The sequence below is a fragment of the Agrilus planipennis genome, unplaced genomic scaffold (assembly GCF_000699045.2).
Source record: "Agrilus planipennis isolate EAB-ADULT unplaced genomic scaffold, Apla_2.0 scaffold75, whole genome shotgun sequence".
Taxonomy (NCBI): domain Eukaryota; kingdom Metazoa; phylum Arthropoda; class Insecta; order Coleoptera; family Buprestidae; genus Agrilus; species Agrilus planipennis.
The window spans coordinates 719,998-733,782 of NW_020439028.1; the positions used below are offsets into that span (position 1 = coordinate 719,998).

At 33.4% G+C, this 13,785-nt stretch overlaps 2 protein-coding genes across 5 annotated transcripts; both read left to right on the plus strand.

Annotated features, from left to right (window-relative positions):
* Positions 1-98: 98 nt before the first annotated feature.
* Positions 99-7,204, plus strand: LOC112904999 (V-type proton ATPase 116 kDa subunit a-like). The gene is made up of 6 exons (XM_025976451.1): positions 99-369; positions 1,470-1,646; positions 5,814-6,026; positions 6,306-6,596; positions 6,708-7,057; positions 7,114-7,204. The coding sequence occupies exons 1-6, from the start codon at positions 292-294 to the stop codon at positions 7,202-7,204; spliced, it is 1,200 nt and encodes a 399-aa protein (XP_025832236.1). The 5' UTR covers positions 99-291.
* A 2,244-nt stretch (positions 7,205-9,448) lies between these two features.
* Positions 9,449-10,877, plus strand: LOC108736007 (methionyl-tRNA formyltransferase, mitochondrial). Of its 4 annotated transcripts, none has more exons than XM_025976433.1 (5): positions 9,449-9,530; positions 9,610-9,784; positions 9,844-10,050; positions 10,104-10,405; positions 10,469-10,877. In XM_025976433.1, the coding sequence occupies exons 2-5, from the start codon at positions 9,615-9,617 to the stop codon at positions 10,852-10,854; spliced, it is 1,065 nt and encodes a 354-aa protein (XP_025832218.1). In that variant the 5' UTR covers positions 9,449-9,530; positions 9,610-9,614; the 3' UTR covers positions 10,855-10,877. The 4 variants fall into 4 exon arrangements, with proteins under 4 accessions (XP_025832218.1, XP_018323757.1, XP_018323756.1 ...); XM_018468255.2 differs by having other exon boundaries at positions 9,486-9,547; XM_018468254.2 differs by lacking the exon at positions 9,449-9,530 and having other exon boundaries at positions 9,589-9,784.
* The last annotated feature ends 2,908 nt before the right edge of the window (positions 10,878-13,785 follow it).

A 13,785-nucleotide genomic window follows, 5' to 3' on the forward strand; every position in this document is an offset into this window, starting at 1 on the left:
GTAATTAGTTACTAATAACCGTACAATAAAATTTTCCTGACAAATTGTAGAGTATAATAGAAAAATATTTTAATTTTGTATAGTTTTTTATCAATCATATCTTACAAATTTAAACGCTTCACGTTTGTTAATTTTTGAAGGTATTTAATGACAAGCTCTCGTCGTCATTTATAAGATATACATTTTTAATTACATCAATAGGTTTCTTATTGAATGGAGGTGGAGATTTATTAACGTTTTAGCTTTGTTGCTGGAGTTATTCTTCGCGAAAGGATACCGCCCTTTGAAAGGATGCTTTGGCGAGCCTGCAGAGGGAATGTTTTTCTGAGGCAAGCAGAGATCGAAACGCCATTGGAAGACCCATCATCGGTGAGTTGTATAAATACATTCATTTTATTGGTCAGTATTTTAATCCTATTTGGTTAGTATTTAAGTGTATAAAGTATATAAAATTCGTTGTTAATCCGTAGCCTAAGAGAATTATGAAAATGAATAGAAGAACATTTCTAAATTCTGTGTGAATTTCAAAAACATTTGTAACCTTTTTTCATGTTATTTTTTTTTTACATTTTAAAAACGGATTAAGAAGCCGGCTAATATTATTTTTATTGTGTCACGCTCTAATAAACTTAAAAAACATCATTTGCCGATTTTTAAAAAATTAGAGCACTTGAAGGAAATCAAGAGGATTCAATATATACTTATTCTTTTAAAAATATATGTCTTCTCGTAAAAACCAATTTGACGGTAGTTTGTCTAGAGTCCAAGATCCGAGGCCCATAAAATGAATTTTTAAATAGTTACGATTCGAAAAAGGTGTTGCAGAAATAATTAAGACCTAGACCTCTAAATGTTTTGTTTTTTTAGTTTTTTTTTTTTAATTTCAATTCACAGTTAATTCACTTATTGTAATGTTCGTGGGTTTAACAAAATTAAATTTTTAGACTGATTACGACAAAACTATTTATTTACACTAACTATTAAAGAACTTAAAAACACTATTAAATTGTTAATAAACTTAGGTTATGAATTGTTCTATTTATTTACACTGCTGTTGATATACCACTATTCACTGCGCTATTTATTTCACTTCTATTAGCGTCAATTTATTTCTTGATTCACTTCTACAACGGTCAATTTATTTCTTCTCTTTTTTCGGCGATCGTCTCTTTCTTTAAATACTCTTTTGTTTCCTGTCGAGAACCTTCTCGAACCGTTCGGAAAAGTTTCTTTTTCTTTTCACTGTTAATTGCAGGTACGACACACACATTTACAAATACGGCACCCGCGGCTAGTCGGCGAATCGATAAGCCTCTCACACACACGTATGCCCGATCGTACACAAACACGCTCGTGCTCGCTACAATATATTAGATCCGTTTTGTATAAATGCTAATCTGTTTGTATAAGAATAATGTCAGTTATTTTACTGTTTTATTAAAATAATGAAGAAAGTTTAAATGTTTCAGGGTGATCAAGTTTACAAGTCCGTTTTTATTATTTTCTTCCAAGGAGACCAGTTAAAAACTCGTGTGAAGAAAATATGTGAAGGTTTCAGAGCAACATTGTATCCATGCCCCGAAGCTCCAGCCGATCGAAGAGAAATGGCAATGGGAGTTATGACACGAATCGAAGATTTGAATACTGTAAGTAAAGATAGATCATGTAGTTTATAGTTATCGATGAAAAAAGTTTATTATTTTACAAGCCTCCGATAATCTTGAACTTAAAATATGTCACTGTTGGGGCTCAAATGCTTCCTTTATATATACAGTGCCCTCACAAATGACCGACAGCCACGTGACCTACGTGTGTATGCAATCAACAATACAAGATGCTCACTGCCTTACTGCGCAGCGTATCACCGAGCACAAGTTATAGTGACGTTCTTACGGCTCTAGTTTCCACTCGTATTTCTAGTCATCTTAGGTGGGACATATGTATCCAATAAGGGCGTAGCGATTGACGACGTGGCTACCTTTAATTGTTATTGATCTTTCTATGTAATGTTCACCTAAAACAATATGAAAGCATGCGCACTGTATATGCATATATTGTGCTATTTGCTCAGAATGGTCCCAGAAGTGACATATCTCAAGGTCGCTATCATCCAAAGGTTTTAAATTATTATACGATTACCAAAAATTTATTCAAGTTGAGTGTTCGTAAAGTGTAGAGTTAGGGATCGGTGTGGTTTATCGGTCTCATAGCTTAGCGTTCGGAATACCCAAAATGGCGGATGATGATAACCGTTACCTTCGTGACTAATAGGGCCAAATAGCTGTATGAAAGTAGTCTGTGACGTCAGCATATGTGGACCAGCGCGCATACATACCTATCATACATAAGAAATGCACTTGTTGCTTGATCGGTGAACCATTATTGCTCCACATTACGTATAGGTACCTAAGCAGTTTACATTTTGTGAATTGTTTTTAGTGTGTATTTTTGGGATATACAATTCCTCATAGGTGTTGTGTTCCGGGGTGTCGGGGCAATTATGATAAAGACCCAAAAGTAGCTGTTTTCGATTTTCCAACAGACGTCGACCTGTGTAACAGGTAGATTCGCCCCATTCCTCACAAAAATCTGACTATTATAAAATTCAAATTTGTGACTTACATTTTGTGAAAGATACTGTACTCCGCGTTTCAACTACTCAGGATTCCAAAATAGGTAAAATTGTTGTAATAAATTTGAAATATCCTAAATTGAAGCCGGGAGCAGTATCTACTTTAGTTCCGAATTGTTCTGCTTATCTGTCAACAAATATTCACTCGCGACTTAGTAGAGATGAAAAGTTAAATAATATTGAACGGGAATTTTTTTGCATGCAGTATACAAAGTAAAATTGATTTTAAAGCGTATGAAAAGTCTTTCACCTATTGTGCGTATGAAGGATTTCTGATTGTATTCAGTTCATATAATTTGCCATAAATTGGTTCAAAATTGTGGACGATGGAAAATATTTAAATTAGTATACTCGCACAGGTCTGGTCCGAATTAAAAGTGCAAATCAAAAAATACAAACGAAACGGAGTCTTTGTTAACAGAAATAGATAAACGCGATACAGACAAAGTAATTACCGATACCAAAAATACTGTTTTGCAGCATATTGCAGAATATATATACAATAGAATAGAATCGATAAAATGTGAAGTTTCTTCACTTGCTTGATGTCGATATTCCAGTGATACTTTAGTTGTGACTTCTACTTTTAATTCAATTAGTCCACATAGTTATACATATTTAAAAGATTTAAACTTATTGATACTGCCTCATCCTAACACAATTAAAACAATTTGCGCTTCTTTGTTAACTGATCCGACATTCGAGGAAAAACGGTTTGATCTAATTTCCGTTTAAATTATTAGATGCGATCGAATTTAAAAGAGCTTGCTCATTTAAGTTCATCAAGTAAAACAAATATTGAACTGCTTTTTTCTTTAATAAAAACTGTAATAATTAAATTGGAAGAAATTGGTTTTCGCATGTTGTGCGTTGTTACTGACAATAATGCTGTAAACAGTAAAGCAACGAGTAATTTTTCGGTAAAAAAGTTCTTTCGTTTGTGTATCCCCACCCCGCAGATAAATCGCGACCCCTTTTCACCTATTCATTTACTGAAATGTATTAGAAACAAAATTAACTAAATTCCAAACCCGACCAAATGCTGCATTATACCGATTTTGAGACAGGTACTGAATGAAGAGCTTCATTCTTAAAAACTTACGATATCTTTGTACTTTAGAACATGATAAATTATTGAAATTTGGTTATTTTTGGTTTTCATCTTCATTAGAACGACAAAACGTTTCTTTGACTCTAAAACTTTTCAGTCCTTTTGTAATGCAGGCTTTGCTTAAATTTGGATATAATATTAATCATTCTAAAGATGCTGCTTATTTTATCCAAATAATCTTAACTTGGTGGAAAATTGTCAATGTAAAGCACCCTCTAAAAGGAAAGCGTTTAAATGATGACTATAAAGAGCCCAATACGGCAAAAAATTTTGCTAACGACATCAAAATTACATTTTCAAATAAATTGCATGATTGGGTAGACGCATGGAAATCGCTTTCTTTCGAAAATTTAATTAATTTGTCAAACTCATACAGCTTTCTACATACCGTGCGTGGATTACTGGAGATTTCGAGTGATTGTTCTAACGAGTTAAAAATGAATTACGTTTTATTAGGTAAATTTCAAACTGATGTAGGTTCGGAAAATACCGTCACCTTTCTGGTTGGCAGTACCATATTTCAACGAGAGCTATATGAAAAACAGAGGATACAATCGATCTCAACGCTGAAATCTCGCATGTATGGGTATTTACAAGTAATACAATTCCATGAAAATATTGAAGGCTGGCGATTCATGCGATAATAACATATTTAATCTTGACATACTTGTTGAATTAGATTTAGACATGCTTATAAATGACTTGCCTGTTGTTAAGTACCTATCAGGTTACTGTTGTTATGTTGCTTTAGAAAGGATACAAAATGCAATATTTGTAGGCAAAATTTAGTGCATGATGAACTTATCGTTGATTGGCATTTGCCTTCTCCGTTCTTTTTAGACCATCCTTTCTTTCCTTTTGATTTTCCAATTACTTTACTTTATTTCCCTTTACTCAACATCTGTCAAAAATGTGTTCAATCGTTTCTGGTTCCAATTTACACAACCTACACATTTTCTTTTCTTCTTCTTCTTCCCAGTTCTTTGTCATCCTGCTCTTACTTCCCAATTTAAATCTTGCTGTTAAAACTAATTCGTTTTTTTTCACCTTGCCCGTTGGTTATTCATTAATAAAAAATTTAAGTAGGGGAACCTTGCCTTTTCCTAAAGATTTTGTAGTTGAAATCGTTTCGTTTTCATTAGTTTCTTATCGACTATGAAGAAGATTTTGTTTAAGCGTTAATAATAAGCGTCGGTTTCTCTGTAAATGTGTTTTCAAAGCGATTTGTGATATGATTTCCCTGCGTTCTTTTAACGGGTGTACAGATCATATTAGTGACAGTATTATAAACGTAATTGTAAAATGTACTACAAATACTCTTCTTAGAAATTATTGCAGTAAAAATAAGAAAGTCAGAAAAAACCGGGATTCTTTCAGTTCGCTTTTTAGAAATTTGGGGATATTGTATATCTATATGCTAGTATTTACTAAAAAAAATGGTTTTTCTCTTTATAAACATTTTTACCAAATGCAATGAAATGTTCTATTGAAGCCTGACAAGATTTTCAAACTGAAAGTCTTTAAATAATCACAATATTCGAATTTTGGAATATCCACTGTCGTTTGCTGCCAGCTGGACCGGCAAGACCGCTCGGTCGACTAGCGTTGACGTCACTCGTAAGCACTATGGCCTACGAGGGGTAACGTGATAATACTTATTATGCCTTTATTGTTCTATTCTAACTGACTTAGCGGCATGACCTAGAGATCTAGACCATAGCTTTTAGCATTGCCTTAGTCCAAGTTTTTCTGTAGTTTCTTTGGGTCATTAAGACAATCACTGGGGCAGTAATATTCTAGAGATAATCTGTCATTTCGCTTTAAAAGCCCTTATCTCTCACCAACCACCTTCCCCCATTCCCACTATTTCATCTCCATCCTACTCTCCAGCTTTACTCTAGAGTGTAGGTTGAAGGGACTACGCCTACAAGGTTAGTGCTGGTGGGAATGAAAGACGCAAGTGTTTTTCTTAAGTGAAGAAAATTATCTGGTCGTTTTAATTGTAGTATGCCATTAAAATTTTCTTTACATTGGGCTTAGTGTTACTTATTTTTTATTTATTTATTCTAGGTTTTGGGTCAAACACAAGATCATAGACATCGCGTTCTAGTAGCTGCTGCGAAAAATATTAAAAACTGGTTTGTTAAGGTCCGAAAAATAAAGGCCATTTACCATACCCTTAATCTTTTTAATTTGGACGTAACTCAGAAATGTCTGATAGCTGAATGTTGGGTACCAGTTTTGGACTTGGAAAATATACAACTTGCTCTTCGACGGGGCACGGTACATATTTTATTTAAAATATCACACAATATTGAGAAGAGAGTAAAAGAATCGAAGCATTTTTTATTTTACTTTTTTAATGAGCTTTATTAACATCTTTTTTTGTTAACGTTTTGTATTTAATATTTAAATTTGTGGCGGAGGTCTAGCAATTTCTTAATATATTTTCAGTTGATACTTCAAAACAATAATGTTATTCATTTTAATATTTGGACAAAATAAAGTAGAAATTTATTTAAAAACGTTTATGCCAATTTCTAATGTTTAAATTTTCAACAGGAACGAAGTGGTAGTTCCGTTCCGCCAATATTAAATCGAATGGAGACATGTGAAAATCCACCGACATACAATCATACCAACAAATTCACGAGCGCTTTTCAGGCGCTTATCGATTCATATGGAATAGCTTCTTATAGAGAGATGAATCCAGCACCGTATACAATAATTACATTTCCTTTTCTTTTTGCGGTAATGTTTGGCGATTTGGGCCATGGTATGGTTATGGCATTGTTTGCAGCGTGGATGATTTTTAAAGAGAAGCCACTGGCAGCCAAAAAAACAGATAATGAGGTGAGCTTGTTTCGAAATATGCGACATTCACTATTTTAAATTCCTTTAAGAAAACATTTTGTGGACAATTTTAATTCTAATTGCGTCTTTATCATATATTTTTAATTCCAGATATGGAACATATTCTTTGGCGGTCGTTACGTTATATTCTTAATGGGAGTTTTCTCAATGTACACTGGCTTTATCTACAACGATATATTTTCTAAGTCTATAAACGTTTTCGGATCAAAATGGACCGTTAACAATATCTCTTTAGAAAAAATGAACAAGGAAAAAGTATTAATGCTCAGTCCTTCAACAAACGATTACGAGGGAGTTCCGTATGTCTTCGGAATGGATCCTGTTTGGCAGTTCGCTCAGAATAAAATTATATTCCATAATTCTTACAAAATGAAGATTTCCATAATTTTTGGTATAATTCATATGCTTTTTGGAGTGTCTTTAAGTTTACTGAATCATTTGTAAGTATTCATTTTTAGAGTTTATAATATCTTAATCTGATTTAACGTATTTTTAGATACTTTAATCACCGATTGGATATCATTTGCGAATTTATTCCGCGAATTATATTTATGAGTTTCATTTTNTGCATTTTGATTTTTCTATAGCAGAAAAATAGTCAGAACAACTGCAACTCCTGTAATCCTCCTTACAAACTACACATTTTAAATCGCAATGTATTTGCAAATGCAATTTCAGTTGAAATTTACAAAAGACCGTTTGGAAACATGTTTGACACTCAAACATAAAAGTATCTCTAACTAGAGGATTAGTCTTATTATCTCCAAGGTTTTTGGAGCAGACACATTCTTTTGTTGACCCAGTGCAAAGTGAACATCTCAAATTAGTATGTATCTTCATATGTTCATTCAGTGAAGACTTGAAGTTAGACTCTTTTTTGCATATGTTACATTTACAGAAAACTTTAAATTCTTTTTTAGGAGTAATGTGCTCTTTTAGATGCTGTTTTAATTGAGACTTGTACCTGAACTGATTGCTACATATATCACATTTCAAGGTCTTCTCATTCAAATGGGTTTTCATGTGAGCATTTAAATAATCTTTTCGTGTGAAGGTTTTTTTGCAGGTTTCGCATTTGAACGATTTCGCGCCAGAATGTGTTTTCATGTGAACACTTAAGTACTCTTTTCATGTGAAGCTTTTTTTGCAAACTTCACATCTGAATCGCTTCTCAACTGAATGAGTTTGCATGTGTTTATTCAAAGTGGTTTTAGAAGAGAAGCATTTTTCGCAGATACTACATTTGAACAGCTTCTCCCCAAAATGGGTATTTATGTGAACATTTAAATGATCCTTTCGTGTGAAGCTTTTTTTACAGGTTTCGCATTTGAAAGGCTTCTTGCCAAGATGAATTATCATATGAACATTTAAACTATCTTTTCGTGTGAAGCTTTTTTTGCAGGCTTTGCATTTGAATGGCCTTTCTCCTAAATGAATTTGCATGTGTTGATCCAAAGTACATTTCCGGACGAAACATCTATCGCAAACATTGCATTTGAACGGCTTCTCATTCAAATGAGTTTGCATGTGCTGCTTCAATGTATTCTTCCGAGCGAAGCATATTTCGCAGATACTGCATTTGAATGGCTTCTCGCCAAAATGAAGTTTCAGGTGATCATTTAAATGATTCTTTCGTGTAAAGCTTTTTCTACAAGCTTCACATTTGAAGCGCTTCTCAACCAAACAGGTTTGCATGTGTTCTTTCTATTTGTTCTTTTGAATAGTCTTTGGCAGACACCACATTAAAATGTTTTATTTTCATGAACAAAAATTTCTATGCATTCTTAAGTAGTAAAATAATAAGCTTACCCTTAAAACAGACATTTTCCTAAACCTACTACTAGTACAATATTGAAAATTTAATAGTTTCTTGTCTAGGTAAGAATATAATATATTAAAACATATATGTTGTTGTTTAACAATGTCATATTGTATACATATATATTTTTGAAATATTTTGCACTTAAAAGGCCGAAAATTAAGAGTAAATTTCAAATTGAACCTTATTGAAAAATTTTTCGAAAAAATTGGACATGATGTTCGTTTTGCCTTTCCACTAAAATATTTTTTAAGATTACATCGCTTGAAAAAAATCCTCTTGGGGATTGTAGACTTCACAACATTCTCAATGCTTCACAATATAACATCCACATACTAACCAATTTTCTATTCTTTGTGTATCTATTATCTTGTGTATCTATTATCTATGCTCGAAGTTGTTCTAGGTCATACTCAATACTTCATGTCATACCTAACCATACTCGTCATATTAAAAATCATATTAAATCATTATGAAAATCAATTAATTTACTATTCAAAAATTTATTTTTGTCAACTATCTCTTAACTTCATAATCGTAATTTTAAAATTTATTTGAAGCGTTTGAGAAAATTTCTCTGAAGTACGGTACTACGTGAGAGAGACAGATACTGTCCGAAACTTCGTTCCATTTCTTTCTTTTGTTGTACCACAATTCTGACCGCTAAGGCATGTCCATTAGTAAACGTCGATAGTCTAGATAAACTTTTAAATGATTTAATTCTAGATGTCACACCCATTACACCATACTGTGTTTCATCGACGTTTATTAATGGATATGCCTTAGCGGTCAGAATTGTGGTACAGCAAAAGAAAGAGATGGAACGAAGTTTCGGACAATATCCATCTCTCTTACGATAGTGCGTAAGATAGCACTAGTCCGAAACCATACGCCACCTCTCTCACTTTTCGAGACAAGAAATTATTACAACGACATACGGCTAAGGCACGTCCATTAATATATGTCTATGCTGTGTTTATGACTGTGAAGTACAATGGTGAAGTATTACCATACATTATCTATGATAAATAGTTTAAAATCATGTTTAGGTTAATGGTCAGTCCATAGATAGGTTAGTCATCATGATCTTCAAGGTTAGTATTTATCTATGGTCAGTATAATAATGATAATAATCACAGACTAATAATAATAATTATAATAATATGACAATAGATGCAATGATGGCAATGATGATTTTAAGGGAATGCAAGATTATTACAGCAAACAAAAGATTTCGTACATGTCGTTTTTTTTGTTATGGATCAGATTTAAAACCTCCATGGAAAATTTTATTTTTCGGTAATGATAGTTTTTCTCTTTATACTCTAAAAATGTTAAGTGATGATCAGTAAGTATTTTGTACTAAGACAATTGTTTGAATCACTAAGAGTAACAATACATTTTCAGGAAATGTAAGCCGCTAGTTAAGAATTTGGAGGTAGTCACATCAGTTAAAATGTGGTCTAAGGATGTAGTAAAACAGTTCGCTTTAGAACGCAACCTTAAGTATCACAAATGGCCTTTAAGGTCTTTAAAGTCCGGTGACTTTGACTTTGGAATAGTAGTTTCATTTGGTAAACTGATACCAGAAAGCGTAATAAATAAGTTTTCTTTGTAAGAAATTAAGGAAGAAGTAATTTCATGTGAAATTGGCATACCTCTTTTAGAGGTATTTTAAACGTTCATGCGAGTCTCTTACCAAGGTGGAGAGGAGCTGCCCCAATTATTCATGCCATTGCTAATGGTGATCAAATGACAGGTGTTACTATTATGAAAATAAAACCATACCACTTTGATGTGGGTGATATACTTCATCAGAAAGAAATTCCTTTGGAACGAGGAATTAATGCCATTCAGTTGCATAATAAACTAGGTCATCTTGGAGCAGAAGCTCTTGCAGAAGTACTTAATGATTTATCACGCTATGTGAAGTCGGCAAGACCACAGCCAACTGAGAATGCTACATATGGTAATATGTATATTATTGTTTGATAGTATTAATAATTGTTGAATAATAAATATATTGTTATAGCACCTAAAGTGGCACCTGTAATGTCATATATAAATTGGGAAACTATGCCATCAGAAAAAATTTGCAATATTTCTAGTGCCTTGGTTAAGGTTTATGATTTGGTAGCAGTATGGAATAAACAGTTGATAAAACTGTTGGACATAAATGAATATGGCACACCAGTAAATGATGATGATTTTGAAATTGGGGGTGTACAGTATAATAAAAACATTTCTAAACTGTTAGTAAAGTGTCAAGATGGAAAGTGGATAAGTGTTGGTGGAGTTAAAATTGCTGGAAGTAAAGTAATATCTGCAACTGATTTTAACAATGGTTACCTCAAGAAACAACCCAAAAGTATGAGAAAGTTTACATCTTATGTAGATAATTTATGTAAAAAATCATAATTTACACTTTACTTTTAATTTAATAAAATATATTATTTAATTGATAAGGTTATTGCTATTTTTTAAATGTTAGATAATTAATGTAGTATATGGGTGCAGTTAATGGTACGTACATAAGTGATTTTAAAAAATTTACACCATAATGGTTTTGCTGGATATGAGTTGCATGTTACATGAAATATTTATCAAAAACATGGACCAATCATACGTATATCTACCAAAAGAATGATGTATGTATACAGGGTGTTTTTGAAATAGTTGTGGAGGGTGTCAACTAGGTGTAATAAGGTGTCGCATGGTGAGTACAGCAGTGTGATTAAGGGATAAAATCAATGTAAGAAACGACAAGCGACAATCCGAAGCCCGCCATGGGTGATTTAGCAACGTAGGTTAGTTATTTGTTAATTGCGATAACTGAGCACCCCACATGGTTGGAATCTAAACTAAACAATGCTGGGGTTGTCTAACACCTGAAGTAAACATAAAGAACTTGTTTATCGTATATCAACGAGTTAGTGGTTCCAAGGAACAATACTAGTTAACAAACATACGTAAACTACAAAAATTTTGCTTGCCAAAAATATTTCTCATGTTCTCATGAAAAAATCACTCTATGAAAAAAATTGAGCTCTGCAGCCTTTTTGGGACAAGTCGACTGGCTTGAAAATCGGTTTCCAGCAAGGCTTACGCTTGCCGAAAATGATAATATATTTTAGTAGTTAGAGTAAATCTTTCCAACCTCCCCTCTTCCCCCCTGAATGGCTTCTTATATCGACAATTCATAACACCAAACAATAACAACTAACTTTAAGAGAAGGAGTAACAACTGTTCTGCACTGATACATTGACGTAATGTCAATGACTGATACCCTTAATTATTAGTTCATTAAATGCGGCGTTGCGTATTCCTATTTTTGTCTCGGTCCGGTCCCTGTCTGTACTGTCAAATACGTTTTTCTCAAAAACTGTGAACTTTCGGACCAGTAATTGGACTCTCTCTAGATGTTTCTTGTCCTTTTCGTAGTAAAGGATTAATAGGTCCTATAACGGCCTGAGGTAAAGGGGTTTTAGTTTGTAGGCGCTCCTCAGAGTAAATCTAATACTATCCAGTCGTACGGACGGCTGGGTGTCTTTTGAAGGTTTCCCTCAAAAACAAAAAAAGGCATTGTGGGCCAGTGGTAAGAATGCTAGCATCTGTTTATTGTTTTGGGCCCATACATCACTATTTTTTCATCTTAATGTATGTTTATTTATTTCTGTTTAGTACATTTTTCTTTTTAATATGAACCCGTTGAAGGTTAGATTATGGTTAGTTCAGGTTGCTTCTCACCGATTTTCTTGAAAAAGACTGAATGATTCCTGAGTTCTGAGATAACTAGTGTCGCCAGAGAAGAGAGACTAGTAAAGAAACACGAGATGACGGTAACATAAAAAAAGTTCTCAACGCTGTATAATTAGGTGAAGCAAGAATAAACACAGTAGTGGTGGGGTCTTAGAACTTGCTCTTACTTGCCCGAAAAACAAAGCATGCCCTTTAAAATTTGAGCGGTACGCTGGCTTTTCCAAGCAGCAACTAGTGACAGGTTAAAAAAAAGCTCTGAAATGCTAATCAAAATTGGGTTCGAATTTTTAACCCCCAATTGAATTTCTGTGCTAGTTTCTTTTTGCTGGCGTCACCTGATTCTGGCAATCCGTTACTCATGAGCTTTTTATCAGTCTTACACCCCTGGTGAATGCTGCCCCAAATAAATAGTGCAGCGAACGTATCATCCTGTTTTACTGATAAATGCACTTATGTGGAATACATTGGTTAGCAATTTTGTCACAAATTTTTTAGAAAAATACTCGGGCCAGTCAATTTATATTATAAATTGTACCTATATTTTATGTAAATGTTAGAATCAAAAGCCGATATGTAGATGCACCGCAGGATGACTGGTCTATTTTAGGTTTGACCAACGCTTTTTAAATCAGGACAATCCAAGCTTACCATAATCTAATAAATCATTTCTTTTTCAATTGCAATAATTTCTATTTTTATAATATGCACTTCTTGAAGGCTAGGCTATGGTATGTTTTAGATTGTCCTGAAATGGATTTCGGGGTTTGTTGAAAAGCGTTGGTCAAATCTAGGATAGACCATCATCATATGTTAATCTGTGGACATAAGAGGTAAGCAAATTCAATTTATATTCGGATCATACTCACTAGAAGCACTGGATCTATACTGCCGTCTGTTTAATACGTCTCAAGATGTTATTCAAAAATTTTAATAACCGAGTTATTTTAATTTCGTAAGATTAACAAAAGTTTAAGGTAGAAATATTTGTGTTTATAATTAAACGGAAATACAACTTTCTATTACTCCTCTTAACAGAGGAAGGGAGCGCAGGCAAAATAATTATGCGAATATTTCCTTCACCATCCTTTTTATTTTTACAAACGAAACGTAATAAGGTATTGGGATCCGCCAAATGGGACGAGCCTAAAAACATGGCGCCGATTAGGGAAAATTTATCGTAGTTCCTAAAGTGTACCGTGCAGTTTCCAAGTTTTTAATTTACTATAAAATGATAAGTATTGACACAATATGTGATTGGGCTGACACAAAGCCTCGGAAAGGAAATTCGGAAATAACAAATCCGGAAGCTAGCCTTCAAATTCCGTCAAGTTTACTGCCTACATTTTACAACTTCGGATTTAAAAAGTGATTCACGTTATATAATTGGTGAGGTGATTCTGGGTGATTTAAGCAATATCATATTAATAACTTGCACGTGCAAAGCCGATTTAAGAGAACGTTGCAAACACATTATTGCAACTTTGTTGTATTGCAGCAGGTACGTTCTTAACCTCAAAATACTTATATCGTATCATTAGAATTGTGTTAAATCAATTACACAGGAATAAATAATTTCTCACTTTATAATT